General features: G+C 35.0%; 2 protein-coding genes across 3 annotated transcripts; both read right to left on the reverse strand.

Annotated features, from left to right (window-relative positions):
* Positions 1-18: 18 nt before the first annotated feature.
* Positions 19-5,343, reverse strand: LOC127444598 (syntaxin-3-like). Its single transcript, XM_051704055.1, has 12 exons — positions 5,192-5,343; positions 5,022-5,099; positions 3,302-3,376; positions 3,111-3,210; positions 2,799-2,873; positions 2,505-2,575; positions 2,299-2,407; positions 2,112-2,185; positions 1,854-1,988; positions 1,588-1,698; positions 1,047-1,136; positions 19-667 (listed from the first exon to the last, which is right to left on the reverse strand). The coding sequence occupies exons 2-11, from the start codon at positions 5,049-5,051 to the stop codon at positions 1,059-1,061; spliced, it is 858 nt and encodes a 285-aa protein (XP_051560015.1). The 5' UTR covers positions 5,052-5,099; positions 5,192-5,343; the 3' UTR covers positions 19-667; positions 1,047-1,058.
* An 8,610-nt stretch (positions 5,344-13,953) lies between these two features.
* On the reverse strand, positions 13,954-21,096 carry LOC127444607 (NADH dehydrogenase [ubiquinone] iron-sulfur protein 8, mitochondrial-like). 2 transcript variants are annotated; one of them, XM_051704068.1, is made up of 8 exons: positions 21,029-21,092; positions 20,162-20,312; positions 19,849-19,902; positions 19,280-19,345; positions 19,088-19,177; positions 18,827-18,999; positions 17,800-17,928; positions 13,954-15,833 (listed from the first exon to the last, which is right to left on the reverse strand). In XM_051704068.1, exons 3-8 carry the CDS (start codon positions 19,889-19,891, stop codon positions 15,702-15,704), a joined length of 633 nt encoding a protein of 210 aa, XP_051560028.1. In that variant the 5' UTR covers positions 19,892-19,902; positions 20,162-20,312; positions 21,029-21,092; the 3' UTR covers positions 13,954-15,701. The 2 variants fall into 2 exon arrangements, with proteins under 2 accessions (XP_051560028.1, XP_051560027.1); XM_051704067.1 differs by lacking the exon at positions 20,162-20,312 and having other exon boundaries at positions 21,029-21,096.
* Between the last annotated feature and the right edge of the window lie 537 nt (positions 21,097-21,633).

A 21,633-nucleotide genomic window follows, 5' to 3' on the forward strand; every position in this document is an offset into this window, starting at 1 on the left:
GACACATCTGTACGCAACTCTGTACAGAACAGGTCTTTTAATGACACAATCAAACTGAAATAAGTCTCTAAATAATCTGAGATGCCTCCATAATATGCTATTCTATGATTATCATTGACATAAGATAAAATTTTCTGTTAAACATAAGAAATACAGTCAACTCTATGCTACTCTACAGCATTACATTCATAAGTAATGACTGGAACCCCTCTTTGAAAATCGTGAAATACGTAATTTAGACTGCTTAAACATGATTTTAAAAAAGCTTTAAGATTTTTTTATTTTTTCAGAAAAGACTAAGAGGGCACAAAATATTAAATAGTAGAAGTATATAATGATTCAATAATCAGTTACAAAAATGAGGCCTCATACGCAAAACTTCTCTCTTATGTGTATCCTCACATATGAATTATATCATGACTTCCCTGAAAACAATTGTCAATAAAAGCATTATTCATGTCAATACCCTTTATAAAATTAACAGATAGCTTGCACATCACATTTGCAGCAAGGCCAATAGATAAGGAGAACTAAAAATGAGGAAAAAGACAAAAAGAAAAATTGAGTTAAACAAGCACTGAAAAGCATGGTGGCTTATGGCTCACTGGTACTAAGATACTTCTCTTGATTGATGACAGAGACTTGGAGGAGTAGATAACCTCTTCACCTGGGAAAGACAGAATGTCACTCAGTCTCACAAATAGTCAACATACAACATCACATATGGGTAGGTCTGACATTCTTTACAAAGTGCTGGTATTCTCACCTATTAAACCAATACAATTAACCCATACACACACATACTTTTAGTTTGTTTTTCTGTCAGATTCACTTTCTTTTTACTTATACTGTTTTTATACTAACTAACTAATTATGTATTCTATCCCCTAACTCAATATCTAACCCGCAAAAAAAACAAAAAACAAAAAACAAAACAAATTACATTATAATACAGTGTGTTAATTACCACAGTGTAGGAGAGTTCAGGTTTTATAATCTTGTGGGGACATTTAGTCCCCACCAATTTAGTGGTAAAGAATGTTTACCTTGCAGAAAGCTTATGTCAGCCAGCTATACACAAGAGCACCACAGATGATCGCAAGAATTGTGCAACACAGCATGATCATCATCTTCTTCTACAGAGGTGTAAGGGCGTGGCCAGGGAGATCATGGTAATGATGAAATAACAGTGGAGGAGAGCAAGAGGTATAGATAGGGAATGAGAGATTTGGAAGTTGAAGAGAACAGATATAGAGATAGAGATGGTGTTGAATTCATGTGGGAGAGACAGAGGACATCCATGCAAGAAAATAAGACCAGAGAGAAAAAAAAAACAGAAGAAACTCAGTGGAGAGAAAGATTCTGCAAGGGAAATAAAATGCTGCACTGGAAATACAAAATGCATTGGTTGTCTACATTTTGTCATTTTATATACTCAAGTGAAACTGTTACTGGCATTCGAATTTGACAATTCAAATCAAAGTATAGTCACTAAAGCTCCATAGCTTTATCGAAAATTCATGACATTTATACAGTGATATGTTACGATCATTGTATATCCACATTTCTTGTCATTTCCAAGTTTACCCTGCGTGCTTCCTGTTGGAACTTGGCTGCCTTTTTAGTGTCAGCCACAGCTCTTTCCACAAAGCCCACCGACTGATCCATGTTGCTCTCAATCCTCTCAATCATGCTTCCCTGTTGACAAAATGCAAACAATGCAAATTCATTTTTGGGCATTATAAAATAAGTGCTTTATGATGTTCTGCCTGACAGCAACAGCAGTAATCATAATGTCTAGAAAGTGGGGCTAAATCCTTGCTTTACTCTCTGGAAAAGACAGATCCACGAACCTGATTCTCCACCAGCATAGCAATGTCCACAAACATGTCGTGCAACTCTTTTATGCTGCTCTCCAGTCGCATAATATCTTTGTGTCTTGCCTCAATCTCACTTAGTGCCTGCTTTGAGATGCCAGAGTCCATAATCTATAGATAAGAAGACAAAATTGTTTGAACAACACACAATAAACTGCCAATATATGGAATGTATCAAATAACCCGTACAATGTGCAAACAAGGTGGATTCTTACAATAAAACATTGTACTCACCCCTGCTGTGAAGACTGCTGCGTTCCCTCCATCCAGCATTTCCTCCAATTCCTCATCAGTAGTGGCTTTTCCAGCTGTAAGACAGGATCCAACATTGGCTTTAAAAATGTGCATAACTTTGGATTTTACCTAACACAGGAATTTTTGTATCAAACCCTGCGGAAGGTCTGTGTTTGTCGTCACTCACTAATCTCCAGCTGTCTCTGGATGCGCCCTTTGCTCTTCTCTCTAAACTCCATTTGGGCCTCATTGTATTTGGTCATCACCTCCACAAACTTCTTGGCAAGAATGGCTTGCTGAAAAGTAGGAGATGAACATAGTGTGAGTGCAAAAGCTAATGATTTGTGGCAATTGCTTGTGTATTTGTGGGAGAAACAGTGGTTGCTGGGTTACCTGAGATTTCTTTATCCGTATATCTGCTGAAACTCTTTCCTCAGAATTAGATGCCAAACTCTGCTCAATGCCTGTTAACAACATTGGTTGACAGTTAATTTTTCAACTCTGAAAGTAGCATAAGGTAGCATATGGTATCACATGTGATCATCTAGTGAGCTGATCAGTCTAGTGGCATCAATAGGATCATACAGGTAAAGGATTCACAGTGAGTGTATAATATGAAAGTAATCATGAGTATGCATGAGATTTGTGCATTTTGTTGAACAGTCAATGAAAGAGCAGAAAACTGACTTTTGAGTTTGTTGCGAGCATTGTTGGCCAGTTTCTTTATCTCATTGGTGACTGCCTCCAATTCATCCTGCGTCTCTGGGTGGTAAATGAGATGAGAGATAAGAGAACAAAAGAGAAAGTTACAGGCAAGAGTAACAAGACTAACTAACCTTAGATTAATCATGGAGCGAGAACAGCATTTTAGAGGATGCATATGGAGAAATGAACATGTGTGACAAAAAAGAAATGATATGTAACTTTAAAGATACATAGGAACACTTAAAGCAATGTAAAGGGTTGGATGTTTTATACTTAAAGGGTGATAAAACTAACTTTGTTCTGATGTAGGTGCAGAGAGGATGACAGAATACAGTCGCTTTATCTCAACCACATTCTCATCAATCTTGTCTATACTGGTTCGGATTTCCTCAATCTGCAGAACACATGCAAAATTAGTAATTTATGACATTCAGTAAAGGGATGTCCACATTCATTCAGATGAAATGTAGTTGATTTGCACATACCTGGGCAAAGAAGTCATCCATAAATTCCTTACTTTCCACTGGAACTTCCACATCATCTGGAGTTTGATCCGACTTCTGTTAGGACATAAAAGAACTTTACAGTAAGTGTTTCCACATCATTTTGACTTTGCCACTAAACCTAAAGATTCTACCAAATGTAGGAATGATATTGCAGCTTATGTTCAGTTCTACAGAAATTAAACACCTTTGAAAGATACGGATATTTGCCATGTTCAGGACAGGAGGACATGGATGGTACAGATGCATGTGCACTTCTTGTGTGTGCTCAGCTATCAGTCAGACGTTTTGCAAGCATTTAATCATGAGCAGGATTTGAATTATAGATTTCTACATATAGATTTTTACTAGTTAAAATGCTAATTCTTGATAGTTACATTTGGACAAGTAAAACATTAATTCTCGATTTCAAAAATGACATAATTACTTGCGGAAATACCCATTCTTTTTATCAAAAATGGAATTTAAACTAGAATATATAATTACTGATATCTGCAACTGTATTTTCACTTGCTGAATTTCACAATGGTCTGTCATTCACTCCTGTTCAGAATGCAGTTACTCGTGTCTATAACTCATTTCTTACTAGATTAATTTCCAATTTCACATATCAGCTACTATATCTTACTAGTAAAAATATAATATTTTTTAATATCAATAATTACATTGATACTATGTCCATTCAACTGAATTAAACTAGCAAAAAATGCAAATATATGATATCTGTAATTAGTTTTTTTTTACTAGTGCCAATGTTCATTTCAGATGTCTACATATTATGTTATAACTAGCAAGAAAGCCTCATAAGAGATCTTTAATTACTCTTTAATTTATTGATATTTGAAATCCATTTCCAGACATCTGAAATTCTGAATCTAACATGTGGAAATACATTTACAGAAATCAAAAATGAGCATTTTCACTAGTTGTAACTGAGTCCAAAAGTATCATTTTTACAAGTAAGAAGTACATAGCTGGTATGGGAAATTGGTAAGAAATTAATTATAGATTATACTGTAGACATGTAAGAAACTAGAGAAACGTGTGTGTAACTGTGTTTTAAACAGGAGTGAATGACAGATCATTGTGAAATTCTATTAATTGAAATGCAGGTACAGGTATTAGTAACTATGTTTTTTACAGTTGAAATGTAATTTTTGATATCAAGAATGGGTATTTCCATGAGTAATGATGTAATTTTTTATTTAAAGAATTAATGTTTTTACTAGTGCAAATGTATTTAGTCTACTGACGTCAATAATTATCATTTTCACTAATAGCAATTTCATTGCTTATATCAATAATTAGCGTTTCAGCTAGTGAAAATTGAATTGTTGGTATCTATAATTCACACCCTGCACCTGATCAAATGTCAATATGGGGCGTGCGATATCGGACACACTTTATCGTATGAGACAAAAAACTATGTTCACAGTCAAGATGTTGTTCAGACTACTCTTTTAACGTAATTGTATAATCATCATGTAAAACAATAGCCCACCAATTATTGTCCCAAAATCAAATAAAAAAAATGTCTATCTAGAAAACTGTATGAATACCCTATACATCATTGCCCATTCAGGACCTCATTGCCACAGGTAAAAATCAATCTAGGAAATCATTCCAAAGACCCAGTGTGTTTGTGTTCAACATTTGTCAAAAATTATAAATCATATCTCATGAGAACATCTTCTTCACTTACCGCTTTAAGTTGTTCCAGTCGGTCCTTCATCTTCAGTTCAATATGCTATACTTACAAGAGTTCAAATTGCTATGCTGCCTAATACAGAATATAAATAAGAGAGCAAGAGAGGTCGTTTTTAGACTGGATAATTAGAAAACATTACAACTAAACCCAGAATATAGGCCTACCCAGTTGAACAGCTCCAAGAGAACCTTTCAGGGCTCGTGTTATAGATGACCACTTATCAATCTGTTCATGCAAGAAATATCACAGGATTGTTCTCCGTTTTCATTGCAAAAAACAAACAATATGGCAGTGTTGTTGCAGGCTTGTAGTTGTCCTAAGCCTATCCTCTCAGAGCGGATTAGAGCAACAGTTGTATGCTGGGTAGCTAATCTTCCTCTGATGAGGTGCTCCTCTTTCTCAACTAACACACGAGTGGTGCAAAAAGCATTTGACAGATCTCACGAAGGCGGTGTGATAACTTGGACTAACTTTTTTATAATCACCACTGTTACATCTGATATAGAGCTATACCGTAGTGTCTAAAGTCAGAGCTCAAAGGGAGGTTTGGAGGGGCATACGGGAGAAGTTCCCCATATCCATAAGAAAGCCAAAACAGATTTGTGGGTAGAAGAGAACATAATGACAAAATAAATTTGTCATGCAGAGAAAAAATTGTTAATTCATCACTGAATAGAATTAAATCAATGAATTCAATGTTTTTAAATGTCTTTTGAAGTCATTAATGTGATTTTAAGATACACAATCATACAATTAAACACCCATTTGGTATCTTTATGTGCAATATTTAATCCTCTTCTGCATTGCAAATTCAATTCCTTGTGTCATTTCCTCCCACATTTGTATTTTCTTTGCCTTTATCTTGCACTTATTCAAATTTAATAGAGTGATTCAGTGAGGTTAAGAATTAGCTATAATGTTTTGATTGTGGGACATCAGTTTAGCAAGCACACTGTTGTGACCATATGGTGTGACCTGTTGGTGACATTTCTTGCCTTATTAGGAACAATCAAATCACCAGGGACTGAAAACCTTCCAAGGAATGAAAACAAAAATGGAATACGAACGAATATTATTACTTTATTTTTATTTTTTTGCAGAACATTTCTCAGTTGTTTCTAGGTATTCACTGAATTACAGATTTGATGCTGTCAGGTTCTGACAGAGAAACAGATCTGTAATTAAAGCAAATAATTAAAATAAAATAAAATAATTCTTAAACAATTATTAAATGTTTAAAGTAAAATAATTCAGTTTAAGATTGTTTAGTCCAAACACATCCAAGCAGTGTGAGCATGCATGCAGGAGAGAGAGATTTTGGCAGTTAATTGATTTTAGATGACCAGATGTATTTTTGAAATATTTGAAATATTTTTTGGATGATTTATTCAATATTAAGAAAACATTTATTGAAAAGATGTTATTTTATATAGGCTACTGTATACAGTACTTCACTTATGATTTATATGCTGGTAATTCCCCCCACATGCAATTGAATTGCTTATTTTGGTTGAGGCAAGTCACATTCCAGGAAGGTAAATTTTTTTTTTACATATATGTATATATAAATATATATATATATATATATATATATATAGAGTAACGTTTGATGGAATCCATGAGAGCAGGAGCTTGATGCAGCTAAAGTACAGAAACACAGTAGAACTCAGAACTAGGAAATAAAAACAAACATTAAATTCACAATGGGCCCCAATACACAAACAGAAGAATACACAACAGCTCACAAAGACTGGGTAGAAATCAGGGCATTATATACACAAGGGTTAATGAGGGAATGAAACACAGGTGAGAACAATTGGGAACAGCTGGCAGTGATGAGGGCAGTGAATTATGGGAAATGTAGTCCAGGGAAAACAGAAGACAGATGCTAAACACAAGGCAAAACAACAGTGAATCATGACATATATATATATATATATATATATATATATATATATATATATATATATATATATATATATATATATATTATATAGTATTATTGTGCAGTTAGGTTGTTTTTGGGTAATGCTCAGTGCAGGATAGGCTGTGTAACTTCTGTACAAAATGTCCATTAATCAGGGTATTTTTTTTTTTTTTTTTTTTTTAATAAAAACAAACCTGAACCTCAACTAGCATTAACAAATCCAGTCATGTTCAGATTAAAGCTGATTAAATTATTGTCATTTCTGCAATAATAGCGTCACCAAAAGGAACTGTAAAATGAAACATTATTTGCATTATTTTCAAACAGCTTTCCCTCAAATATATATGCCATTGGTCAGTCAAACAGATAGTCTTGCACCAATCTCACACTATTAGTTGAATCGATGTTGCTGTGTTGTGATGAGCAGGTTGGGAAGCTTAAACAAAAAGAGCAATATATGTCACAGAGCCACAGGGCTGACACTTTTCGGGGGAAAGCAACCCATGAATGGTCTCTGCATCTTACGGTGCGATATGAGAAATTTGTTAACATTGAAAAAATGACACAGCAGCTTTAAGAGAGTGAGCGTTCACAAAAACAACAGAATTCAGATTGTTGTTAATATTACACTGTAGTACTGGCCTGGGTCTCATGATTCTGCCAATATGGTTTGGGGGCTACTAACCTCTAAATTTACCTACAATTACCCTAATTCTATCTGTTCTTGTGGTATCGTGTGGGAGTTCAGTGGCTGACTTTCAGAATGACATAATACTACCCATACTCTTACTACTTCTGCCATATCTACTGTATGTGGCAGAAATAGTAACAGTAGTATTGTAGTATGCCATTTGATATTCAGCCAATGAAGAAACATCCATCATCCAAACAACTGGTTTTCAAGAGCAGGTTATCACTTTCACATGCACTCACTTGAATGACAAAATAAAAAAGTGACAATAAACCAGAATAGCCCCTCTTGCGGTCATTATTGCACTTTTTGCATGAATTCTTGCATATCAAGATACAACGGTGCTCATTAATAAACTTGGTTGATTAAAACAGGTGTTCTCATTCTGTACTTGTACACAGATCATCTGATGTTAAATAACATAATGCATCATACTCCTAGGCATATGATTTCATGGGTTCATTTCTATGTATCGTGTAATTCAATTGTGATATTTGTATGCATCTTTAATATACTGACCTTCAATATTTATTGATTCGATCAATCACTGTAATTTATTTTACAGGATTAGGGCATCATATCTGACCCTTCCCCAGATATGTTGGTTATTTAGTCAGGTGATTTAAACACTTTTCAATAATTGTTAATGCTTACCAGACACCATACAACTTGATGTTTTACTCTTGCCTTTTATCATTGCTCTAAGATTCAGTATAGTGCTAATTTACAATGTATCTGTTCATTGTATAAACTCACTTGTAGAGATGTCGTCAGATGAGGTTTTAACCCATCATTTAATAGAGATAAAAAAAGACCTACCTGTCCACTTACCTAAATGTAGCATGGCCAACTATTGGTGAACTTGCTGTACTGCAGGTTGAAAAATGTACAGGTAACTAAGGATTACGGCGATAAAATGGCTTATATACAGTTTTGGTCAAAATGCTCACATACCATTATGCGATGGACCATAATAACAACGAAAATAATAAGGTAGGTAATTCATTTATTTGTTTATTTATTTAGTTAATTTGTTTGTTTATAGCAAGCATAAAATATTTATTAAAGACACAATAACAGATAAAAAAAGGTTACATAGCCTATACACACATACTGTATATAAATACATACAGTACATGTAGATTTTTAAAGGTGCCCCATTCACCTGTAGACTTGAATTATGTGGCGAAATTCTCATGAAAATTCGTACATATTTTATGAGTTGGCTATTTCGTATGATTTCGTACGAGTTTGTTCATAAATATAAATTTGTATGATTTCATCACGTGCAAATGCCCGGATGTCTAATGCAGAAGGACATGCTTATTAATGTTATGCCTTTACCCATACCCCTTATCTAAACCTAACTGATCAGCAGAGTGTGTAAACATGATAGGCAAGTAACTGTCGTGTATTAGATGGAAACGATGTCCAGCGATGTCACTGGCTGTAGTGAAAGTCATACGAGTTCATACGAGTGCAGTTGCACGATATCATACGAATTAGCCAAATTTAGAAAAGTCTTATGAATCCTTACGATTTTGCCGTGAGAGTGTGTAGCCAAATTTCAGTCATGAACAGACCTACGTTATTTCTGAAGACCTGCCCAGTACAAGTTTGGCAGTTTCGTTACTGGGCTACTCCACGACGATTACAGGAAAAACAATATATTGCTGTGTGAAACTATGATTACAAATGCAGTTATTTTATTTGTCTGGCACTGCGCACCTATACTTCATGTTTTAGGATTTGGGCAATTTCTTGCTTTTGTTGTCGTAGTAATTTCTGTCTTTCTCGCTTATATTTTTGTACACTGAGTTCATCACGGCTTTATAGTTTTGCTTTAAAATGCAAGGGTAAAATAACTTTGATTTGTTCACATTTTGTTATTTTATTTGTCAACTGTTTTATGTTTTTTATGTTTAATGACTACAAATAGATACACATTAACCATACATTTCATCAAAGCTGGCATCAAATTACCCCTAAGGCGGTATGGAGTCATTCTTAATCTTCTCTTACTTTTTGCCCATTAAATTTGTAATCCTGGTTTGAGATGTGAGAGTTTCTGGTATTGTGAGATCCTTTTGAAGTAGTTTAGACCTCATAATAGGCCTAAATGCGTATGCAGCAGGGAAAACGGTCACCTACTTTACTGGAACCCATCAAAAAAGATTATATAGCCAATTTCTTCATATTGTACTGTATTAGGACTCATTTTTCACATTTTACACAGTTTCATAACTATGTTTTGAAATTTATTAGCCTACAGATTTTTATTTATGTAATATTTACTTCATGTTTTATTACACAATTTGTGTAAAAATGGGTGTTCCCTAACCTTATGCTTATAGTGTATTGTCTTTTTATATTATCATGTGTTTCATGATAATATAAAACTTGTAATACTAAACATACTGTAAAACTTAGTGCTAACTTGACAAAGTTTTAGAGGAATGTCTGATTTAGGATTTATATTTTTTAATTTTTTAAACACTGTTCTCCTGTAGTGTCTCCATGTATCAAGTCCTGTTGTCCCCTACAGAGGACATGCACAGAATACAAATCAATGTCTTTCTTGTAAAAAAAAAAGAAACAAAATCATGCTCTGCACTGACATTTCCTGAAGATGTTTATTTACAAGAAACTATTTGAAAATCAAGTACAGCCTAATTGATAAATTATACTTTATTGAGCACCTCTTTTTCATAGAGGTTAAGGAATGGTCCTTCATTTCTTCTCCTCAGTCCCCATATCTCTATATGCAAAAAGTGCTGATTAAATAAATGTGCTTCCATCAGTTTTTTTATGACTGCAGGTATGTTTTACTCTGATATTTAACCAAATATGTGGGAGCTGCCATTGCATTGCCCTTGAGGAGGTTCAATGTCATTTTTAACTTTTGTATTAATTTTTGCCCATTTAAATGTGTTATCCTTGTCTGACTCAGAGATGAGTGGGAATGTTTTTTTTTTCATTCAGGTTTCTGATAGACATGCTTTGCATTACAAAGATGAGTCGATGGACTATAAAGAGCAAGGTCAGGTATGATACAGGCTGGCCAGGGTTTTATGAAGTTGTCATTGAGATTTCCTGAGGTTAATATTCTATTGTATTGTACATGACTACACTGTAAAAAATTGCTGTAAATTTACGGCCAAATTCCTAAAGCAATCTACTGTGATTCTAGTAATTTGCTGTTAAAAATGTTGCATTCTGGGAGATCAAGAGCAGGCTCACTGTGAAGTGACTAGTTTTACGGTAAATAGCTGTTCTATGCAAGGCATTAGGGTTAAATGAACATTTAAAATCATGATATCATCTTGGTGAAAGCTGTAGTGACATTTTGAAACTTATATTTTAACACCCACCTACATGGTTACTGTTCATGATGTTTCTGACTAACTCCTCGGTTCTTTATCATCTCACATCAGCCTCCACTTGTCTGTCTAATGAGAAGTCAAATAATAATAAAAAAAATCAACCTTTTTTTTGCCAGGATTGAACAGTATATTTTTATGAAGAAAAAAAACAACAACAACCTGTACACAGTAAAGAGGTTAACAGTATAGCACTGCATTGTGGGTTATAATGGTGACGTACCCATAAGCCTTTGCACTTGAATAAGTATGTATGCTTTGGCAATGCATTGGGGCTACAAAAATTTAAAAAAATTAAAATAAAAAACATGTACAAACGTTTTTATCCAGACTTAATAGAAGTATTAGTTTAATTAGTGTTGTTGTTTTGTTATCAATAGTTGTGTTTTGTTTGGAGTCACCCTTATGGTGATTAGTGTTCTCTTGAGCTGGCACCTTGGACCTTCTTTATTTTTAAGTTATGTTCTTCCAGCCTGTCATTTTATGTTTAAGTAAAACACAAGTTGTTGCACTGTGCTACTAAGAAGACAAAATCTAAGGTAAGACTGAATATCTGGTCTCTCCTTGCAAAAGGCACTATATGTGCCAATAGTGATGCATTACCCATAAAAGCAAAAACAGTAAAGTACATTTCAGCAAAATGAATGTTTCATGTTTCTGATGAATTTATAGCCTAACTCGAGTTTTTATCAAGACACATAGATATAAACTCTCGGCATACAAAACGCAACAATGGTGACAATTAACAAACATACTTTTATGTAAAAAAGTAAAAGCTGAACATTAAAATACAAGTGACTTAGACTACAACAAAAACAACGTCAAAATAAGCCAGTAAATAGTAAAAAAATCGAAGTAATTTCTTCATGCCGCAGTGCATGCTGGGAACATAGCTGTTAATTTCAACAACAGTAGATAGTACCTAACTTGACAGCTATATGCTGCTAAATTACAGTTGTATACTGTAGCTGTAAAAACAGTATTTAGCTGTTAATTTCAGCAACAGCAAGACACCATTAATTTTACAGTAACATGCTGGCAACCCTGCTGCCAGTTCTTTACTGTTTTTTTACGAGAAAAGTTTTAATAGTGTAGGGTAGGCTTGCCCACAGGATGAGGAGGAACCAATGGACGTGGATTAATTCGGGGCGGACAGAAACATCGCTCAACCAGAATATATCAAGTTTTGTGCCTTTCCATTGCAGAGATTGTTTTTTTTTATTTTTACTTGTGCACTTATTTGGATACTTTTCCAACTCTGAAATAATGCAAATTAAAATAAATATCTCTGATGGAGCCGGTACTGCTCTGCACCTGTACTGTAACTGAGCTGTTGGCTCATGGGAACCTGGGTTCAATCCATCCCCTTCTTTCCCACTTTCCTGTCTACCTCTACTGTCCTGTAAATAAATGCTAAAAAGCCTCAAAATAAATAAACTTCTACACTGTAAAAAATGTCAGTATTTTTAACAGTAAAAGACTGTAAAAATTCTACAGTAAAAAAAATTAAATTGGTTAACGAGTAGTTACCGTAAAATATACGTTACATTTTTTAAATATATTTAAAAAGACAATACATGTAGTTTTGTGGTAAAATGTTGTACAAATATTTTTTCGTACATTATTTTACCATATAATTAACGGTAAAAATGTACATTGTTTAACAAGAGAGTACATGTACTTTTTACTGTAAATTGTTGTTAAAATGACAGTAAAAACAGTAATCAGGCGTTCCCAGAATTCCCTGCGTGACCCGTTACATTTTATGGAAATAGTTGTTTCTTCTTAATTTTAATATCGGTTATGTACTTTGGGGTGTTCTGTGTTATATTTGATGTAGTTTATTTAATGTTTATTGCATAATTTTAATTTCACATGTGTTATCACTGATGGTGTTTAGTGTTTGTGTGAGTGACACTGAGCACTGTCTCTACATGTTTATTGGCTATTGCTCCTGGAAGAACCACTATTGATGAACTTCTCGTCATTATGTGCCCTTCTGTAAATACTACAGTGATTAACTATACTTTATAAAGTGAAAAGCAAGTTTTTACAGTTATAGAAAGGTTAATATATTAAGTTTGTCATTTAATAATATAATCAATGGTACTGCACCGTAAAATATACTGTAAAAACAACTTTTTAAAAAGTCAATTTTACAGGTTGTTCTGTAAAGTTTACATTTTTAATGTATTTTTTACATAATCATTCTGGCAACCACAGCTGCCGGTTGTTGTTTTTTTTTTTTTTACAGTGTAGATAGTCCCACTGTGTCTTTACTCTAACCAGTGCTGTACCACATAGATGTTTTATGATGTTTTGTAAAAAAAAAACATCAATACACAAGACTATCAATTTTATTATTCTGGATAGAGCTTATCATTTCTCACTCTGACTGTGAATGTTTACTACAGAGCTAAGAACACTCCAGCATTCTACTGCAAACAATGATGCATTAAAGATGTATTACGACTTAAGTTTCAATGATTAGCATGATTTATAACGTTATTAAAATATTATAGCCTTAGTCAAAAAATCCAAAAATGATACACAGAACTGCTAAAGGAATTTCTATTATAATTTGGAAACAATCCTAAAGGGTTAGGGTTGCACTTTATGTGGCCTGGTTTCCAGAAGTATATTTCCCATTCATTTTCTCCATAGGTATTTAAATATTTTTCAGTAAATGGTTCTCAGCTCTAAACAAACCCAAACCAGCCCTGAGATGAATTACATTTGATTTTAAGCAAATAAAGTATTTGAAAATCTGTATAAAAAAAAAAAAGAAAAAAAAAGGAAGACAGGAAATCTTCAGACCTGTGCAGAAATACACATTGTTAAATAAAATCTTTATGAAGATATCAAACATATTAACAAAGTTAATAATCAATATAAGAAAAAAAATAAAAATTAGACAAGAGATTGAGGAAAGATTTGGACAAAGCATTAATTTATTCATTATATACAGTCCACAAGTATTTAGTCTTTGTACAGTTCTCACAGGGACAAACAAAACTGTTCAACAAAACCAACGAAGTGCTATTATTTGTTATACCTTCTTCTTTTAAATCCTCTAAATTGGACGAGGAAGTAGGGAGAATGTGGATGGATTGACTGCTTTGATATGAGGATTTAACATTGGCCTCACAGTATGCATCATCCATATAAGTTCTCTAGAACAATTTGGTTTGTCTGCTGTTAGGCTGTTTATTCCTGAATTTACCTCAACAACTGCTTTGGATGTACAGAGAAATGTTTAAATTTGAAGTAACACTAAGAACACTGTAGTTTATGAACATGAATGTGTGAATATGAACAGAAAATCCATATATACACTGGCGGTCAAAAGTTTGGAATAATGTACAGATTTTGCTGTTTCTGAAGGAAATTGGTACTTTAATTCACCAAAGTGGCATTCAGCTGATCACAAAGTACAGTCAGGACATTACTGATGTAAAAAAAAAAAACAACAGCACCATCACTATTTGAAAAGTCATTTTTGATGAAATCTAGACAGGCCCCATTTCCAGCAGCCATCACTCCAACACCTTATCCTTGAGTAATCATGCTAAATTGCTAATTTGGTACTAGAAAATCACTTGCCATTATATCAAACATTGCTGAAAGCTATTTGGTTTCTTAAATGAAGCTTAACATCGTCTTTGTGTTTGTTTTTGAGTTGCCACAGTATGCAATAGACTGGCATGTCTTAAGGTCGATATTAGGTCAAAAATGGCAAAAAAGAAACAGCTTTCTCTAGAAACTCGTCAGTCAATCATTGTTTTCATACAAAGGTGTACACTACAGTCTTCAAAGACAAAGGACAGCTGGCTCTAACAAGGACAGAAAGAGATGTGGAAGGCCAGATGTACAACTAAACAAGAGGATAAGTACATCAGAGTCTCTAGTTTAAGAAATAGACGCCTCACATGTCCTCAGCTGACAGCTTCATTGAATTCTAACCGCTCAATACCAGTTTCATGTACAAAAGTAAAGAGAAGACTCAGGGGTGCAGGCCTTATGGGAAGAATTGCTAAGAAAAAGCCACTTTTGAGTCGGAAAATAAACACAAACATTGGACAACAGATAATTGGAAAAGAGTGTTATGGATCTTAACCCATTGAGCTTTTGTGGGATCAGCTAGACTGTAAGGTGCATGAGAAGTGCCCGACAAGACAGCCACATCTATGGCAAGTGCTACAGGAAGCGTGGGGTGAAATGTCACCTGAGTATCTGGACAAACCTGACAGCTAGAATAAAGCCAAGGATCTTGATGAGAATTCTTTGAAGTAGTTTAAGTTCTGTTTTTTTTTTTCAAATTGTAATAGTCATTTTTCATGTTATTAATGTCCTGACTATACATTGTGATCAGTTGAATGCCACTTTGGTGAATAAAAGTACCAATTTCTTTCCATTAGAGCAAAATCTGTACATTATTCCAAACTTTTGGCCGCCAGTGTATGCTCATATTGAAAGACAAATCAGGAAGTATGTGCGCCTTCAAAATAGTCAGTCCCTGGGCTTTGAGGTGCACTCAGCATAACTGTAACTGTCTAAAACCAAATCTAACTTAATCCATTGAAACTTTGACTATTGGTAAGAGAACATGATAAACCCTTTATTGTCACTGTATGTGTTGAAATAAGACAGTCCATAAAGTGTTCCTGACAGACTGTCTATCTGTAGAGGTAGTCAGCCTGAATGTTGGCAGCAATCTCAGCCTCCCACTTGTCTCCATTGTTGAGCAGTTTCTCCTTATTATACAGCAATTCTTCGTGAGTCTCTGTGGAGAACTCAAAGTTGGGGCCCTGAGAAAAAGACAGACAGGTAGAGGCAGACATTTGCTTCAATTAATCTGGTCCTGTTGAGTATATGGTCAGTTAATGTCAAATGTTGGATTGTACATTTCAGTAGTAGATATATTAATACTAGTGAAATTTCATAATTCTCGATTATTCAAGTAAATAGCCATTAATAGAATGAAGAACAAAAAAATAAGAAAAGTGTTTTTCCATTTTTGTTGTCACTAATGTTGTTTGATTAAAATTACATAATGAGAGAGTGTCAGGTCTATTAGGTTACATTAACCTTGCAAGGCTTAAAGGGTTATTTCAACCAAAAATGAAAATTATCTCTTCTTTTACTCCCCCTCATCCCAGATGTGTATGACTTTCTCTCTTCAGCAGAACACAAACGATTTGTGATTTTTGGTGAAACGAAAAGATTTTTAGAAAAATATCTACGCTCTGTAGGTCCACATAATGCAAGTGAATGGTGATCAGACATTTATAGCTCCAAAAATGACATAAAATTAATCCATAAGACTCCAGTGATTAAATCCATATCTTCAGAAGCGATATAATAGGTGTGGGTGAGAAACAGAATATTTAAGTCCTTTTTTACTCTAAATCTCCACTTTAACTTTCAGTTTTAGATGTGAAAGTGAAACTAAACAAACCACGTGTGACTTTCAGATGTAAAAGTGAAAGTGGAGAATTAGAATAAAAAATGACTTAAATTTTTATCTGTTTCTCACCCACACCTATTATATTGCTTCTGAAGATATGGATTTAACCACTGGAGTTTTATGGATTACTTCTCTGTTTTCTTTATTTTATTTTTGGAGCTACAAATGTCTGATCGCCATTCATTTGCATTGTATGGACCTACAGAGCTGAGATATTCTTCTAAAAATCTTTGTGTTCAGCAGAAGAAAGAAAGTCATACACATCTGGGATATCATGAGGGTGAGTAAATTCTAAGAGAATTGATATTTTTGGGTGAACTATACCTTTAATGCACATATCTGTTTATTGACACAAATCTGAATTTTCTTTATCCCCCCTGTTTGCCTACAGATAATTTTCATTTTTGGGTGAACTATCTCATTATTTACTCACCCTCATGTTATCCCAGATGTGTATGACTTACTTTCTTCTGCTGAACACAAACGAAGATTTTTAGAATAACATCTCAGCGCTGTAGGTCCATACAATGCAAGAGGCCAGAACTTTAAAGCACCACAAAGCACATAAAGGCAGCATAAATGTGGTTAAATTCATGTCTTCTGAAGTGATAAGTGTTGGTGAGAAACAGATAAATATTTAAGTCCTTTTTTGACTATAAATCTCCACTTTCACATTTTTGTCAATTCACATTCCTCGTGCATATCGCCACCTATTGGGCAGGAAGGAGAATTTATAGTATTTATTTCTTTTTATTGCCATGTCAGCATCACTGGCTATTTTCATGGCAAGATCAAGGTAGTTTTTAAAAGGTAATATACACAATATATAATACAGTAATATACTAAATGAACATTATATAAGATCTTTCATTTCGAGAATTTATAATAATAAAGGACTCAAATATTGGTCTGTTTCTCACTCACACCTATCATATCGCTTCTGAAGATATGGATTTAACCACTGGAATCGTATGCATTACTTTTATGCTGCATTTATGTGCTTTTTGGAGCATCAACGTTCTGGCCACCATTCAATTGCATTGTATGAACCTACAGAGCTGAAATATTCCTCAAAATCCTTCAATTATGTTCTGCAGAAGAAAGAAAGTCATACAAATCTTGGATGGCATGAGGGTGAGTAAATGATGAACCCTATAAGACAAACCTAATGTGACATTAAATTAATTTACACTGATACCTTGCCAAGATGTGCATTTTGACCAAGAACTGCAATATTGCCAACACTGTTGAAAGACTTGTATTGTTGCAGTTTCTTTTATTGTTAAAGTGTGCTGTCAGGTTCTCACCTCTACAATGGCATCCACAGGGCAGGCTTCCTGGCAAAAGCCACAGTAGATGCATTTGGTCATGTCTATGTCATAGCGTGTTGTTCGCCTGCTGCCGTCAGCACGTGGCTCTGCCTCAATTGTGATGGCCTGAAAGAGAAGCACAGGGGGTCACCGATTTACATGCATTACTTTGGGGGAGAAGAGGTATACAAAATAATCCTGACAACTTTCACATTTTATATTGTTGTCAGTAGCGGTTCTAACTTGTATGGTGCACTGGGCGAAACCCGTTGCTGTGGGGGTGTTGGAAATGAGATGGCTGATGGAGTTCAGGGTGCCCACTTTTCTGTGTGGGTGTCCCGTGCCGCCCCCCGCAAGATGTCACCCCGGGCGGTTTCCCATGTCGCCCACGCCTTATTCGCCACTGATTGTTGTAAATAAATACTATTCCTGGGGCCTAGGTAGCTCAGTGAGTAAAGACGCTGACTACCACCCCTGGAGTTCGCGAGTTCGAATCCCAGGGCGTGCTGAGTGACTCCAGCCAGGTCTCCTAAACGATCAAATTGGCCCGGTTGCTAGGGAGGGTAGAGTCACATGGGGTAACCACCTCGTGGTCGTCATAATGTGGTTCTTGCTCTTGGTGGGGCGCGTGGCGAGTTGTGCGTGGATGCCGCGGTGGATGGCTTGAAGCCTCCAAATGCGCTCTGTCTCCGCAGTAACGTGCTCAACAAGCCACATGAATAGATGCTCGGCTTGACTGTCTCAGAAGCGGAGGCAACTGAGATTCGTCCTCTGCCACCCGGATGGAGGCGAGTCACTATGCCACCACGAGGACTTAGAGTGCATTGGGAATTGGGCATTCCAAATTGGGGAGAAAAAGGGGAGAAAATCCAAAAATAATAATAATAATAAATAAATAAATACTCTTCTTATTAATTTGTGACAAAGCTAAGTCTTCAAAAAGATTAAGTTATTGCTTGTCATTACATTGTTGTAAACACAATATAAGCAGCAAGAACAAGGGCAGTATGAAAAGAGATTGTACCTGTGCTGGGCAGATTGCCTCGCATAGTTTACACGCAATGCACCGCTCCTCTCCAGAGGGGTACCTGCGCAATGCATGTTCACCACGGAAACGGGGAGAAAGAGGGCCCTTCTCGAAAGGGTAGTTGATTGTAGCAGGCTCACGGAAGAGATAGCTCATAGTCATTCCCAACCCTGCATCGACATTCAGATGGGGCCTACTATTCAGATTGATCTCATTTTGGGGGAAAATAATAAAAGAAAGTTACATGTTGATACTTGCCTCTGAACAGCTCCGTCCACAGAAGAGTCTGAGCCGCACGGTCCGTGATGGACTTCATATCTGTGGCATCCTCCTCATTATTGACATACTCTACATACAGAAAATAGGCAATGTGACATATGCAAAGACTTTGAAATAAACATACACTACAGTACAATACTGGTTCCTGTTTTTGTAGCTTGAGATACTCACTAATTCCCGCTCTGTGTGCTGATAGGCTGAGAGGACGTGCAAGATTTTGACTGGCCAAAAATGACCCTAAAGAAGAAACATAAAAATGTGATTATCAGGCATAATGTAATAAAATGATCTGTGCTTAACTCAGAGACTAAACTCTCAACAACATTTTGCTGATATGTATATACACCAGGGTCAGAAATTAAGGTGGCCCAGGGCAAAAATGCCACCAAAATTTACACAAATGCCCCAAATTCAAAATGTGGGGACAAAAAAATGCCCTCGTAATGAATTCTTGTTTGTTTTTTTGTTTTTACATCTGATTTAGTTCTAAATGCTCTACTATAGTCCTAGTTATACATACGATGGCATAAATGTGTTGATGTTGATTTAATTCTTAGAGGTAATAAATACTCAATCTTGAGAATTAGTATGCCCTCATAAAAGGTAAAAATTGCTCTTTAAAATCAAATCCAGTTGGCAAAAATGGCCCCTTAATGTAAAAATCGGACACTAATATACACATGTCACTGCAGTTGTTTCTATTGAATTCTTGAACTACTAATGTTGCTATGTAGACCCACCTGTCCTGGATACAGTGTAGAGCAGACGTAATGCTGCAGACATCTTAAAGTCCACTGTGAGTAATAGGGAAGAGGATGAGGGAATATGTGGTTTATTATACCTTCAGCTGTAATCAGATGACATCATCAAAACGTTCTGGTGTACAATATATTGATTAATTTTATATGGTGGCCCAGGGGTGTACAACACATCAAAATTAGCAAAGCACAAAAAAAAAAAAAAGAAAAAAAAAAAAAAAGCTAAAAACCCAATGAATTAAGCCACGATACAATGACAATTAAGAAATTATTAAAATAATTAGAAAAGGCTTACATTTTGTTGTGCTGTGACTTAATGTTGTTGTGTTGTGGTTTCATTTTTCTTTGTTTTTCTGGCCACAATTTCTTTTACTCATTTTTAATATTGTTTCTTTCAGTGTGAGAATTTAAATTTATTCCACGAAGCTAAAATAAACAATCTGCACCTATAATAAATATACAAGAATTAGAACAATATATATATATATATATATATATATATATATATATATATATATATATATATATATAGGTAGTTTTAGATGAAATGATTGACATTTCATGTTAACTACCCGACACGTTTATACAAAACAGTGCACCATGCTTTACTTCCCCCTAAAGAAGGTAAACAAAAACCCAAAACATTGGTTCCGCTAAAATTGCGATGTGGCAAATAAATTAAATGAGGTTGATTTCGGCCACACATATCAATTATCTATTATGCAATCTATAAACATGTCAAACGTCCAATATAATGCATAACAAAATTGTGTAAAGCCCACACATTCCAGACAGCGAGAACTGTAGCAGAAAAGTTCAGGACACGAGCTTCAGCTTGTTCGCTTTTAGTATTTAAAACAGCGGCAGTGAGACATAGATATGCATTCAAGCATTTAATCTTCGCACAATTACATGCACTAAAATGTTCTTTATTCGATACTAAAGGGCTAAATGTGGACATTGTAGTGGCTGTGGTAGCTTAGCCTCAGGTTCATTTCTCAAGGTCTTTCAATGACTGTAACGCTACTATGATCATAACCTTTATACCAATATTTGTCTCATTATTATTATGTAAATAAGCTGAGTTCCACATAATGCAGTGTCTGACAACTCAAAGGATAGACAATGAATACAGTGAGTTTGAAAACCAGTCCACACTCACCGGACAGTCGCTATTTGGCCTTCTCAACCAGAACAGCGGACGATATCGAAATGCACACACAGAGCGCCGGAAGTGAGGTCACATATTAGGTCATCGTTCAACAGCCTTAAAGGATAAGTTCACCCCGCCTTGAAACCTTTTCTCTTGTTAATTCATTTTAAGTTATCCCCTGGTTTTATTTGGTTAATTATTATTATTTGTTATTGTTTTTTCTTTCTTTATAATTTTACTTTTTGTTGCTACTATAATTGTATCAGAGTTCATTGTGATCATTGTATGTATATTTTGTTGTAAGTGTTCTTGTTCTGTAATAATAATAATAATAATAATAAATAAATAAATAAATAAATAAATAAAAAAATAAAGTTCACCCCGCCTGGCCCAGATGGTCTTACGTCTAATTTCTATCGATATTTTTGGGTCTATTAAGGGAATTTCTTTTTGCGGCTTTTCAGGAAATATCTAATAATTCGGTTCTACCTTGCTCAATGAGACAAACTTTAATCACGCTTATTCCCAAACCTGGGAAGGACCCTAGATTGTTGGACAATTTACGACCTATAACTTTGTTAAATAATGACTACAAATTGTTAACCCATATATAT

The sequence above is a fragment of the Myxocyprinus asiaticus genome, chromosome 8, assembly GCF_019703515.2.
Source record: "Myxocyprinus asiaticus isolate MX2 ecotype Aquarium Trade chromosome 8, UBuf_Myxa_2, whole genome shotgun sequence".
NCBI lineage: Eukaryota > Metazoa > Chordata > Actinopteri > Cypriniformes > Catostomidae > Myxocyprinus > Myxocyprinus asiaticus.